Source organism: Apteryx rowi, unplaced genomic scaffold (genome assembly GCF_003343035.1).
Source record: "Apteryx rowi isolate R43461 unplaced genomic scaffold, aptRow1 scaffold_116, whole genome shotgun sequence".
Classification (NCBI taxonomy): domain Eukaryota; kingdom Metazoa; phylum Chordata; class Aves; order Apterygiformes; family Apterygidae; genus Apteryx; species Apteryx rowi.
In genome coordinates, this window is record NW_020447375.1 from 494322 (window position 1) to 506744 (window position 12423).

General features: G+C 42.2%; 2 protein-coding genes across 11 annotated transcripts in view; both read left to right on the top strand.

Moving 5' to 3' along the window:
* The window catches only part of ASAH2 (N-acylsphingosine amidohydrolase 2), a 92344-nt gene extending 83669 nt beyond the window's left edge, over positions 1-8675 (top strand). For all 10 annotated transcript variants that reach the window (XM_026080840.1, XM_026080861.1, XM_026080904.1 and 7 more), the window contains 7 exons: positions 203-242; positions 1015-1110; positions 2064-2159; positions 2813-2962; positions 3913-3972; positions 4356-4444; positions 8185-8675. In XM_026080840.1, the coding sequence (XP_025936625.1) occupies positions 203-242; positions 1015-1110; positions 2064-2159; positions 2813-2962; positions 3913-3972; positions 4356-4444; positions 8185-8374 (721 nt within the window). In that variant the 3' untranslated portion in view covers positions 8375-8675. The remainder of the gene's footprint in view (positions 1-202; positions 243-1014; positions 1111-2063; positions 2160-2812; positions 2963-3912; positions 3973-4355; positions 4445-8184) is intronic.
* Positions 8676-9051: 376 nt separating this feature from the next.
* The window catches only part of LOC112973280, a 30931-nt gene continuing 27559 nt past the window's right edge, over positions 9052-12423 (top strand). Inside the window, exons 1-3 of the mRNA XM_026080952.1 lie at positions 9052-9240; positions 10242-10544; positions 12092-12138. The gene's annotated coding sequence lies outside the window, so the exon portion shown is untranslated. The remainder of the gene's footprint in view (positions 9241-10241; positions 10545-12091; positions 12139-12423) is intronic.

The following is a 12423-nucleotide window of genomic DNA, read 5'->3' on the forward strand; positions in this document are numbered from 1 at the left end:
ACTTCTGCTCTATGAAAAATATTAAAGTTTTGGCTTTCATTCTGAATGACAAACACAAATCAAGAACTTGATTGTAATATACCCCAAGAAAGACTCAGATAAATATCCAGACTTTTGGACTTAAAACAATTGATTCCTTCTTTAACACCCCCTGTGTTCTCTGCTTTACTGGAGATTGACATTATTCCCTTACTACCTCTAGGACCATGTCTGGACGTAGACTACGGGAAGCTGTTAGAAGTGTAAGTAGTTGAGGAAGAAGTTTCTCAAGAGAGCAGTGTGTCTGGAACTTCTCATTTCTTGATTGTGCTGTTTTTTCTCTTGCCTCCTCCCATTTGGGATCCTGGGTCTCACATCTTACAGAGGTTTCTTTCTCACAATTACTTCATGCATATTTGTGCATGCACTTACTGACATGTAAGAAAGATGAATATCCTCCCCAAAAGAAGCAAACCTATCAGATTTCAATCTGTTAAGTCAACACAAACGAAATCAACTGAAATCCTGGCATAACTGATGCTAACAGAAGTTTTGTCTCTGAAGCCTCTGTGGTGGTGGGGTTTAGCTCCTACAACATGAGAACAACTGGAAAAAAATGGCACATATATATATATTTTTTCTATTCAGCAGATTGATTTTATCTTATTTTCTGCTGTAGTCTGAATACCTTCTTAATTTTACCTGCTGTCCCCATAACTCACTGAGGCTATCTCACAACATATTATAGTGCTGTGGTTTTTAGGAGAATACAGATATTAGACGTCGAAAGAAACTGTATTCAATTTGTTGCATTTTCTGGAGTATGACATCATTTACCCTCTTTCTCTGTGGGGAGTCTCTTTGCTCTTTGACACTGAATGGAAATCAAAATGTTAATACAGGGCAAATTACATTTGAGGGCTATTTTCCTGAACGTCCGCCTCCAGGAACTTTGCGTTCTGCCCTGGTAAATAATAATACATAATTGGGAATTAAGCAGTTATTGCAAGAAGAGTTATTTATTTCCTTTCTCAGGAATTTGAGTCTCAGGGAACATCAGGAATGAATGTTGTAATTGCAGGCCTGTGCAATGTCTACACCCATTACATCGCCACCTATGAAGAATACCAGGTAAACAATTAAAATTGTCTATTGAATACGCTTGGTTGGGTTCAGATTTTACTATATGGGATGATACTGATGTGTAATTATGCGCATGTGCAGTAGTTTTTCTTTGCCACAAAAAGCTGAAAAAAGTCATGAGAATCTTTGGTAGAAATCCTGAACATCTGCTTGTTTATTCTGGCCTAGATGAAATAGCAAGTGCCAAAGTGGTTTCCTGACCATTGCTAGGGAGTAGTTCTGGATAGCTCAGTACGGACATGGTCAGATATACCGACAGGAGCTCTTCTGGGTTCAAGTCTTTTCAGTGTTTCTTCTGATGACCTGGATGAATTAGAAATGATCTTCACAAGTTGGAGAAGTTGCCAAAAGAAAGGTTTGGAGCTGTAAGATCATGAGGTGACTGTGAATCAGCACTGTCAGGCTGCTGTAGAAAAGGCAGAAATATAGCTTGCAAAACCCATGAAGTAGTTTTAAAGGTCCCAAAAGGACGTGGTAGATGCTGTGCTGTAAGGAGGACACGGACCATTGGATGGATCCCAAAGGTTCAGAAATCCTAGCCTGGGAGGGAAGATTGGAAGAACCGGGGTTGTTCAACCCTAGAAGTAGGAGAGGAGAAGTCCTACCTCATTAAAAATTTAAGGAAATAAAAAGCTGTCAGAAATGTAGGGGTGATAACTTGTCTTCCTTTTTTGTGGCGGATAGGAGAATGAAGAATGACCTTGAATGGCAGCAGCAATACTTAGGTGAGCTGTTAGGCTGTCTTCCAGGCAGTAAAGGGGTTGAGGTACTGGAAATGAATCTCCAGGGAGGTGTACATCTCTGTCACAGATGACTTTCAGAACTCGTTAAATAACCCCCTGCAGGTACAGTGCTCGTCTCGTCTTTGGCGAGTAGAATGAGCCATATAAACTGTTCAAGACTCCTTCAAACCCTCCTTTTCCAATTTTGTCCTTTTCTAGGTTCAAAGATATGAGGCAGCATCGACTATTTATGGGCCACACACTCTTTCAGCTTATATTCAGCTCTACAGAGGACTGGCAAGGGCTATTGCTACGGTAAACAAAACTTTCTGTATGCCACATGCTGCTAAACACTTTCAAATCCTGTAAAAGGTGACGGCTATACTTGTTCTTCAGTGAGGTTATACTATTGGTACACTTCTATTTCTTTTAAGTAGCCCCTTTGAGACATTCTCATAGTGTATGAAAATAATTCCTATAACGAGAACCTCACACCACTCGAAGTTCTGCAAATTTTGGTACAAAGTTTGGAATATAGGTACCTACAATGGTTGAGGCTTCCACATCACTAAATTTTAGTATGGCCTGACATTGCTGCTTTTCCACCAAGAGGAAAAAATCTGCTGCATTTCTACTGTACATGACAATATTTGTTACCATTGCATCTGTGGACCATGTGAATATGCGCAGCTGGAACATACCTTTGAGTGGGAGCTGCCTGCCGTAGGATATTTTAGCAGGTCGATTTGGGGGATCTCAACAACAGGGTAGTTTGTGTCCGGCCGGGATTGTTTCTGAGCACAAGCAGGGATCTTCTCGCTGTGCTTTTACATTCCCTTTATTGCTCTTGTTGTTAAAGTCTGTTTAAGCCACGTACTTTGTTAAAGAGCCATAGCACTGGTATGATTCGTCACAGAGGTAGTTGACATCTATAGTTTCGTATCGTAAGCGCATCTTTCTTCTCCCAGAATACAGTTCAGGATTTGCCGAGTGGTCCAGAGCCCCCACTTTTCAATATAACTAGCCTGACCTTGGTGCCTGCTGTCAGTGCTGATAAGGCTCCGATGAACAAGACATTTGGGGATGTGCTACAAGAAGTGAGACAACAGTATCGAGTGGTGAGAGCTTCAAGGATACTTGCTAACTCCTGTTTAGGAAAACTTCCTTAAATTCTAACTCATCTTCCTAAAGAGCCTGTTTTCTAAAGGACTGTGGGGATCTCAAATCAGAAAGATATCATTGCTCTTAGTGGACTTATATCACTGTTGAAAAGGCAGATTTTTACATATAGAAGATGGACTACTTTGTAAAACCCCTGATTGTCTTAACCACTCTGCTGTCTATGCATATGTTGTGTGCTTTGCTTTTGGTACTTTCCACACATGAATAAGGTCAAAGAGTCCTCTTCAATTTTAAAAACTGTTTCAAAATGCTTCTCTACTTCCTCACTTTTTAGTAGTGAATCAAACTTATCCCTTGAACGTGAAGCTTGTGGATGAACAAGATTTACCTCCGACATATGGATAACCACACCAGTGACTTGATGAAGCATCAGTACTCTAAAGGCTCTGTTTCCACATAAAACTACAGTTGATGATTAAATAGGCAAATATCATACAACGATTTCTTTACAAGCAGAAATCAGGTCACCTTTGATGACTCTGGTATAGAATGTAAATGAGATGAAATGTCAGAAAGAGTTCACTGTTCTCAATACTTAATAATTTAGATAAGGTGTTCAGAGCAAGGGCTTTCATCTCATTGGCCTATCTGCAGGAGACAGGTAAGAAGAAGGCAGGGAGGTCTTGTATTCTTAAAATGTCACTTATTTCCTTCCCTCCTTTACACAGAAATGTGATACCATGGAGTTCATCTTGCAAGTAGGACAAGTGGAATGGCATAGTACAGCATACAAATTCAGGATATAAATTGTCCGTTCCTACTGCAACAAGTGAAATTATTAAAAAAAACAAAAACCAAAAAACTCTTATCAATGGCTTCTTAAAAGCATGTTTTTAATGTGCAAAATACCACTCAGTCTTTAAAACAAATCTTAATATTCCCACAGGGAGAAGTTGCTGAAGTAACTTTTGTAAGCGCAAACCCAAGGAACTCTGCGGAGAATGTGGTAAATATAATGCAACAATGCTGGAATTGGGGCTTTTATGGACTGGTTAATATTTAGTTACTGCCTCAGCCTTACATGTTTTAGTCTTTGACGTTCAGGTTTCAAAAGGAGTAAAATCGTTTGTTTCTAGTTCTTTTTTCTTTGCTGGCTGTTCAGAAGTTTCTTCCTTAAGCACGTGCTCTGGCAATTCACACCACCACAATGTTTCATTTATAAATGTAAAGTTGTGCTTTGCAGGAAATATAAACATTTTTGCCAGTAACTACTGAATTTGCCAGTAAAACACACAGACGCATAGCCTGTTCTCCAGCTGTAAATGAAACACTAGAAAAGGAACATGCCTGTCCCTTCAGAGCTAGTGACTTCTCTTATTTTTATTCCAGACGGAACACAACTTCCTGACGGTAGAGAGATACATCAACAYTTCAGGGAGCTGGCATGTGGTACATAATGATGCCTCCTGGGAGACCAGGTGAGTGACTTACAGTGCCCTTACCAGATTTCACCCTTTCACAAACTCCATGGAGTAATTTGAGTCTACCGCAACGTGCTTTCTCTCAGATCTCCAAACTGAAGGTTGGTCTTGCCCCTGGAGATGATGCTCTTTGTGGGGACAGATCAGTCTGCTTTTGTGTGGTTACCATGTCCAGACCATAGCACTCAGCCTTCTCCTCAGAAATAACTTTGGGAAAGGTAGAAGGGAGAGCAAGAATTAGAGAAGAAGCCATTCTGCGCTCGGCTTATCAAGCTAGTTAAGACTACAAATGCAAAGATGTTGCGTAACTATGAGGGATCACCTTACTCAGCACCGAGGTAATGCTGCAGAGTTCAAGATGCGTTGGAAATTTATGCAAGACCGATGAGTATGGCTGCCTCTTTTTTGTAGAATAGAGTCCAGGTCTAATAATTTGTGATCAGATAATTCATTTTGCAATGTGTTGCTTGCAAAGTGACTTTTAGCAGGTTAAAGTTTGTCTCAAGTCTAGTCAGCAGATCACAAGAAGTAGGAAGTTAGACCTTCGGTACCTCACTCTGTGGAGACATTATAAGAGGCAATTCTTGTCTTTTGTAATGACCGAAAGGAGCCACAAGCGATCTCTGTTACAAATGGAGAGATAACTTATCCACCTCTGTGGTTGCTTGGTTGTGGAGCTGGGAACTGGCTAACCACAGTCTAATTTGTTCATAGCCTGCATCCAGGCAGTACTTTGCTGTACGTTATAAAGTCTGTACTTTGCTGTACGTTGTAAAGTAGAAATGCTAGATATTTTAAAAGAAGTTCAGAAAGAAACAAGTTTAAGATTGGAGATGTCCGGCATAAGGAAAAATGTCCACTAAGTGGCAAAGCTAACGTCACCTTTTGGAGTTACATCAGAAGTCAGTATATGCCATAGGAATACAAAGGGATCTTTTGTCAAGCCGTTCTTTTAGAAGTTATTCCATTGTTTGAATAAAAATGGACATTCACCTATCTGTAAGAGAATGGCCCCCTGAAAAACGTCTGTTTGGGGAATCTCCTGACCTTGCAATGTTCCAGCGCAAACAGATATCCTCAAAGATCAGCGAGGCAATGTTCCCGCTAGCTCAGATTCATCAGGAAGGTCTTTTTTTCTGAATTTATGACTAGCATTTGGTAGGGCATAATTCTCTCTGCCCAGATGCAACCAATTGCTCTCTAAATCTATTCTGGTAGCTAGAACTCCAGCATAAATCCACTGTCTCCCGTTGACACGCTCTAATAATGTAACACAATTAAATGTGGTTCAAGCAGGCTGCCTGTCTCYGTGCAATAAAAGCCAATGTACTTCTCTTCTGCCCTGGACACATTCCTGGCCTGTCCTAATGCAGTAGATTTATTCCTACCTGTACTTGGAGCTTTGCCTGTCTAAGTGTTTGGCCTTTATTTAACACTAGCGCTGTTTTACCTTGTCACTTTAATTGCACGCTTTTTGTCAAGTTTCCTACTTAAATAAGGTAGCGCTGGCATTTTATCCTCTGTATTCACATACCATAAGCTATACTTAGCCCTGCCTACAAAGATTTTCCAAAATCTTGGACAGAAACACTGAAAATTTTTAATGAAATGCCTCTCAAAAAGCTGAAGAATATAGAAAAGGGCAAAACTTTAGGGATGTGCTGCCATAAAAAATCTAGACATCCTATTTTTCTTCCTGAGAAATGTTGGACTTTGGATCTAGCCTGCTCTGCAAAGATGCTCGAGTACTTCTGCTGATAAGAAAGAGGAATTATTTTGCCTTTTCCTGTCTGAAGGGACTTATCAGAGGGCAAAGAAATTGCAGATGGCAATTGTTTCCCTTCTTGGTGCTCCGTGAATGCAGAAAACAATACGAGAAAGGGGAAATAGTTTTGTAAATAATGAAAACAAGGAACACTGACTTTGCAATATCAGTAATCAAGGTGATAGGCACGGGGAGCATCAAACATCCCTACCAGACATTAGTGAAGTCAGACTGTGKTTTTTTTATATTAGAAAAACTAAAATTTGCTCCCATTGACTTTGGTGGCATTGCAATAGGAGAGCAACACAAGTGAAGGCCTTATTCATTAGTTTAGTGTTACAAAGTGTTAAATAGCTTATAGACACATTTGCAAAATGCATGTTTTCAGGGGTCAAAAGATAGGAAGGTTTACTGAAGGAGGAGCTGCTTTCAGGGAATGAGATCTCTGTTATCTGTGCTTTGTCTTGCGTTCACCACTGCAACAGTGATAAGCTCCATTCAGGTTCTACTTTTGCTGGATGCTCTTTTGATGCTTACAGGGAGAAGTGTTTGAACCATCTTGTGCCTGGGGTGGAGGCGTGGGATGTACTCTGTAATAGCTTTCTTGTGACTATTTAGGAGGATGAACCTAGCTAGAGGAGAAGAATTTGCCTGGCCTGCCTTTAGCAAACAATCAATAGAGATAAGGTGGAGTTAAATCCCTGTGAGCTCATTTTGCATGAAGCCTCTTCCCAGGTGGGATCTGAGCTATGTTCCAGTTCCCAAATCCCAGAGCAGGGTTCTTAGTTCACTGAGCTCTCATTAAGATTTCTTGGACCATTTATTTTTATTTAGAAAAAGAAAGCAAATAATGATGTTTTCTAAATATGTTATGGTTTCCCATTTCCCACCACGGGCCATGAACTTAATGAATCACTGCTGAGCTCTACAGTTGCAGCTGCTGCTGTGAACCAGAAATGTGCAAAGTTACAGAGCAGCGGTAGCACCTACTGAATGTCTGGTCTGGGTACAATTAGGGCATATCAAACAGTGCCTCTCACTGGCAGCATCAAAAAAAAAAGAGCAAGTTAATCTTTTTTATCATCCCAAGAGGTGCTCTATGATGGCTGGCTGAAAAATCCCTCACCACCAGATGCTGGGAATGTTTTTGTCTTTCTGTCTATAGCCTTGAGGTTGAGTAGAAGTGTTTGATCCCTCTCTGACCTGACGTTCCTTTCTAAAGTGAAGAAGATTTCTAACAATTTTTGTCATTGAAATAAATAAATTCCCACAGTGTTGTTTCAACTGGTTCTGTCTTCCAATAGACCTGAATATCATTTGGGGCCTGCTGGGGTGGAGAGATGGTAGGAAGTGTGTGCTGCTGTTTGTTGACCTCTTCAGAAAGCATCTGCCTTAGGTTTTTTTGTTGTTGTTGTTTTGGGGGATTTTTTTSCTCTCAGGCACTTCAACTTCCCAAAAACTTACTTAAAAGTTACCCAACGAGCCTATAAAAGAAAGTGAGAGTTTGGTAGGAAGGAAATGGCTGAAAATTTTGAGCTAAAAATTGACAGATTTTTCAGCAACCTTCAGCTATTTACATAATCTCTTGGTTCACCACTTCCACTTTTCAGGGAAGACTAAACTGATGAATATTACTCATGGGATAATGTTGTCTGGAGTTTATGATATGGAGTTGGTAACATGAGAATGCTTTTGTAGAAATATTTTCTATCGATAGAAATGACCAATGACTTGTTGTACAGTGTTTCCAGATATGTCTCAACCCTCCTGTGTTTTGTGTTGGTTTGTTGATTGCTGCTCTAATAGCCTGAATATATGAGAAAAGGTTAAAAAAAAAAAGAGCTCTTAAAATATACTGAACTTGAGTTAATTCATCTTGTTCCACCTAGATTAGTCAGTCTGAGCTCCTGAGCGAATAAAACAAATGAAAGTGGATTTTCTTGTTGACTCTAGTTTTCCATTTTTCTGTTAGATTTTATTGGAYCAAAGGATCGGGTGGTCGGAGCAACGCGACAGTTGAATGGCATATCCCTAGTGCCACAGAGCCGGGCACCTACAGAATACGATACTTTGGGCACTACAAGACAACACCACTTTTCAAGCCAGCTGTCTTTTATCCATTTGAAGGCACATCTTCAGCATTCGAAATCATAAGTCTATAGGTGATTTCCTCCAGTAAAGGAATTTTTTCCTTTGAACAGTTCATTTGATATCTGTGRTGTTCAAATCCACACTTGCGAGTTGTTCTTACAGTGTTTGTGACTACATATGTCATTTTTGTCCCTCAAGTGCTGCTGGTTGTCTGTTGCTGTGCAGTGCAGCTCTACTTTCTGTAAAGTTTTGACTTGTTCCTGCAGTTCAGCCTAAGTAGTTTGATATACTTTCATTCGAGTTGTTCTCATCCTGGACTGTTCTCCTTGCAGTTGATTCTTATGGTAATAAAAGATTAACTATTTTATTTTAGTCCTTAAACAAATGTTTATTGACTGTGAAGTTTCTCTCACAGAGAGAATTAGTGAATAATGGGAGCTAATCCAGACCATAAAATAGTCGACAAAATTGAGTACAGCCCATAAAACTGAGAAGAGCTGCTGAAGTCAGAAGACATCAAAAGAGAAGACTCCACAGTCAAGTGACTGAAAGGGCTGATTTCCTAGGCTGGAGAGGGGAAAAATAGGATAGATACTCATCAAAAAAGTTTAAAGATTATTTCTTTGATTAGTCTGTTTTAGGATATTTGGAGGATTCATTCTCTCAGTTTAAAACCATCTCAATCAATAAGAGCGTGTGTGTGAAATAGTGTTATATGAAGTGAATTGTGCATAGTTTTGCACGGGTTGGAGGAGAGTACCTGAAAGGATTATATGTGCTCGCTCTGCTCTTATGGTCTTCCTGGAGCATCTACCAGTGGCATGGTCCAGAGGCAGGATGCTGGGTGAGAAGGATCTCAGGGCTGACTTTGGCCACTCTTGTATCCTTGTGCTCTGCTCCTGACCAGCACTCCTGCTGCAGCAAAGAGCCTGACCAGGTAGCAGATGCTGTTTTACCCTCTAACTATCACTTTGGGACACCTCAAAAAGAAGAAAAGCATGCTTACCTGTGACAAAGGATATTTCAATAGGAGGGTGTCATGGGACAACAGGGGCCATAAGTAGGAAGGGGAGTTTGGGAGCAATCTCTTTGTGAAGGAGAGCCTGCAGCTGGTAGTGAGAGGTGGCTGATGTCCAGCTGGAGCAGGGCTGGATTTCCTCACAATGAGAAGTTTGTTTCAGGTGCTTCAGATGGAAATTGGTAAAAGCTGAACTTAAAGAGTTAAAGCTGCTATTTCCCTTGCTGCTGAAGCAGCTCTGAACAGACCTCAGTCTGCTTCACTTTAGCACTGGGAAGGTTGCAAGGTGGGCAAGCTCTRGCTGGATGAAGGGCTTTCTGGAGCTGGCAGCCAAAGCCTGGAGAGGGCTGCGATCACTTGTGTGCAGGTCACAGGAAGGGCTTGCAGTGCCCCTCAAACCCATGGGAAGGACCAAGGGAGGGTTTCATTGAAGCAGAGCATGTAGGTACTGTCAAAGAGGCAGAAGGACAGTCCCAAAAGCCATCAGCTGAAAGGATTTTGAGATGGAAAGCAGGTCACCAGGGTGGTGGGGGATCTCCRTCCTGGGAGGCTTCAGGACCTGCCTGGATGAAGTCATAGCCACCCAGCCACCAGCACAGCCACCGTTAGTGCTGTTGACAGGTCCCTTCAGAGGTCCCTCCCGAGCTCCCTTGCAGCAGTGCTGCGGTGAGGCTGTGGTAAGCAGGGTCAGCTCCCCAGTGTCCAAGTCCCTTGCAAGCTCAGTAAGTCATAGATTTGGCGGCCACAGCAAAAAGAAAATATGGTTGTCAGTTCTGCTTTTAGGATTCTCATAGTGTCTTATGGCTAAACAATCGTAAATGTTTAATAAGATCCAACAGTGTATATTAATTTTGTATGTGATCTCTAATTCTTCAGAGAATCATTAGTCAGATAATTTTGTCTCTCTTTAAAATCAGTAGGAGAGAATGAATTATTCATTTAAAACCATCTTCAATCAGTCGCAGAGATCCCTCTCCTCAGGAGCTCGAGCAATCTCAATATTGAGTCAGGAAAGAGAGAGCTTTGGAGGAACAATACCGGGAATTAAATCCCTGAAGATGCTCTTAATATCCTTTTCTAGTAACTCGCCAGGCCAGCCTGTCCTCTCCGCTTTCGGTTGCAAAATTGCTCTGCCGGCAGCGGTGTCTGCAAGATAAGGGCAATTTGGCAGGCCCCTGTGCCAGCGCCTCCAGCTGAGCCTGCCACAGTGTGCGATGGGTTTGGTAAGTGCAGCAACACTCCCGTTGCAAAGTTTCTTCCAAACTTTCTCCTTCTTTGTACATCAGCTTTGCTTGGCTGACGCCTTCACGTGGGAGCCTGCTGGGGAAACCGCCTGGTGAAACGTGTTGCAGTGCCCTTAAGCAGGGCCTGACCGTCTTTATGAGACRTGGTAGCAGCTCCTGGATAAGATTTGTCTCCTAAAACTTGAGCATTTGATCCTAAAAGAGAATTTTTAGAAAACTGGCTTTTCTCACATGAGAACAAAGGAGGTGGTGAGAGCCAGAATTAGGCTATCTGGAGAGTCCTACAGCACATATGTGCAGGACAGTGCTGTTCCCCTTGCGAAAAATCCTGCGACTTCATAGCATGGTGTCACTGTAAAGAAGTTTGAAATGTAGATGCTAAGAAATGAGTCCAACCCAATTGATGGATGTAAAATAATGCAGCCAGGGCAGCATCTCTCTTGGATCATGGTCCTTAGCAGATTCTTAAGGAAGAGTAGGAACCTCAACTTTTCCCTAGCTTACCCTTCCAGTCCCCCAGTTTACAGACTTATTTGTGTATTTGTCACTGCTGGGCATGGGCTTTTTCAGGTTTTTGGGGTGGGTGGGTGGAGTTTTTTTGGAACCCTTTGTAATTTTTGGCTTCCCTAAAATTCAGCGGCTCTGAGTGCCGCAGTTTGAGAAACGGTATTGAGAAAAGTACTTCTTATTTGTTGTTTAATAGCACGGTGGATTTCATCTACTTTTCGCATGCAGTGAGTCCTTCCCTGTTGGCTGCCTTCACATCAGCAGCATTTAGTAGGGTTCTGTGATTGAATTCAGCAGCCGCTAGGTGCCACTGCAGTTTTACAGCAGAACAAGGTTGTCACTAAATAGAGTGAAAGCTTATAAAAATTTTCAAGAATTTAGGCAACCTGCCAGGTGTTAAATTTAGAATTACTCATCACAGTTGTTCTTGTCTCTCTAGAGCTGCTCTCCTTCAATGTATAGACATTTGTGCATTGTGTACGTGCTCAGAGGGCGCATGTAGGCTCCACCTTTTTTGTCATGGTACATAAACTAATATGAACTTTAGAAAGTTACTTGGGAGGTGCATGCTTCTGCAGGCTGATCTTGGCTCGGCTGAGACACCTTGCAGAGTTTCTTTCAACGAGCTGCGTCTGCTCTGCCAAACTTAACCACGCTACGATTTTCCTCCTGCGCAACATCTCATCTGTCCAAAATTGCCGATAGTATTTGGTGCTGCAGAAGAGAGGTGCTAAATTAGGATCTGACCCAAGGCACTGGGGTAAAGGGGAGAATCTCTCTGCTATCTCTGGGCTTTGATGCAGGCTTTTAGGAGCTGTCTGATCCTGTGGTTGTCTGGTGTTGTTTGCATGTGTCCCACCAAGGATCTTTGTGTGCACCCTGAATTAAATGCCTGTTGCTACCCTTGCATGTCCATGGGCAACTGTCTGCTTTTCAACATCTTCATGACTGGGACTATATAGGCACAACATGGCTCTGCATCCCRTGAATGTCATTCTTCCGATGTTTCTCTTAAACAGCCCCAAATCTGGATGGGGAGAAGATGTGCAGTCCCCTTCTCCAGCAGGTACCTGGGGCCAAGCCAGGGCAAGACTAATGATGCAGGTGAATGTTCAAGGTGGCAGGGCATCTCTGGAGAGATTGGCCTGCCCAAGTGCCCCTGCAGAGGGGCTGGTGAGCAGGGGTTGTCTTAGCTCACCAAGGGCAGCTGACAAGGGGGAGCTGAGGAGATCTTGCAATTTCAGCCAAGCCCAGAAGTTTGGAGGGTGAAATAATTTCCAGCCCTTGATAGGAAGGAGCATCCCACAAGATACTCCTACAGCTGATATGGGGGTGGTGTGGGATGGGCGTC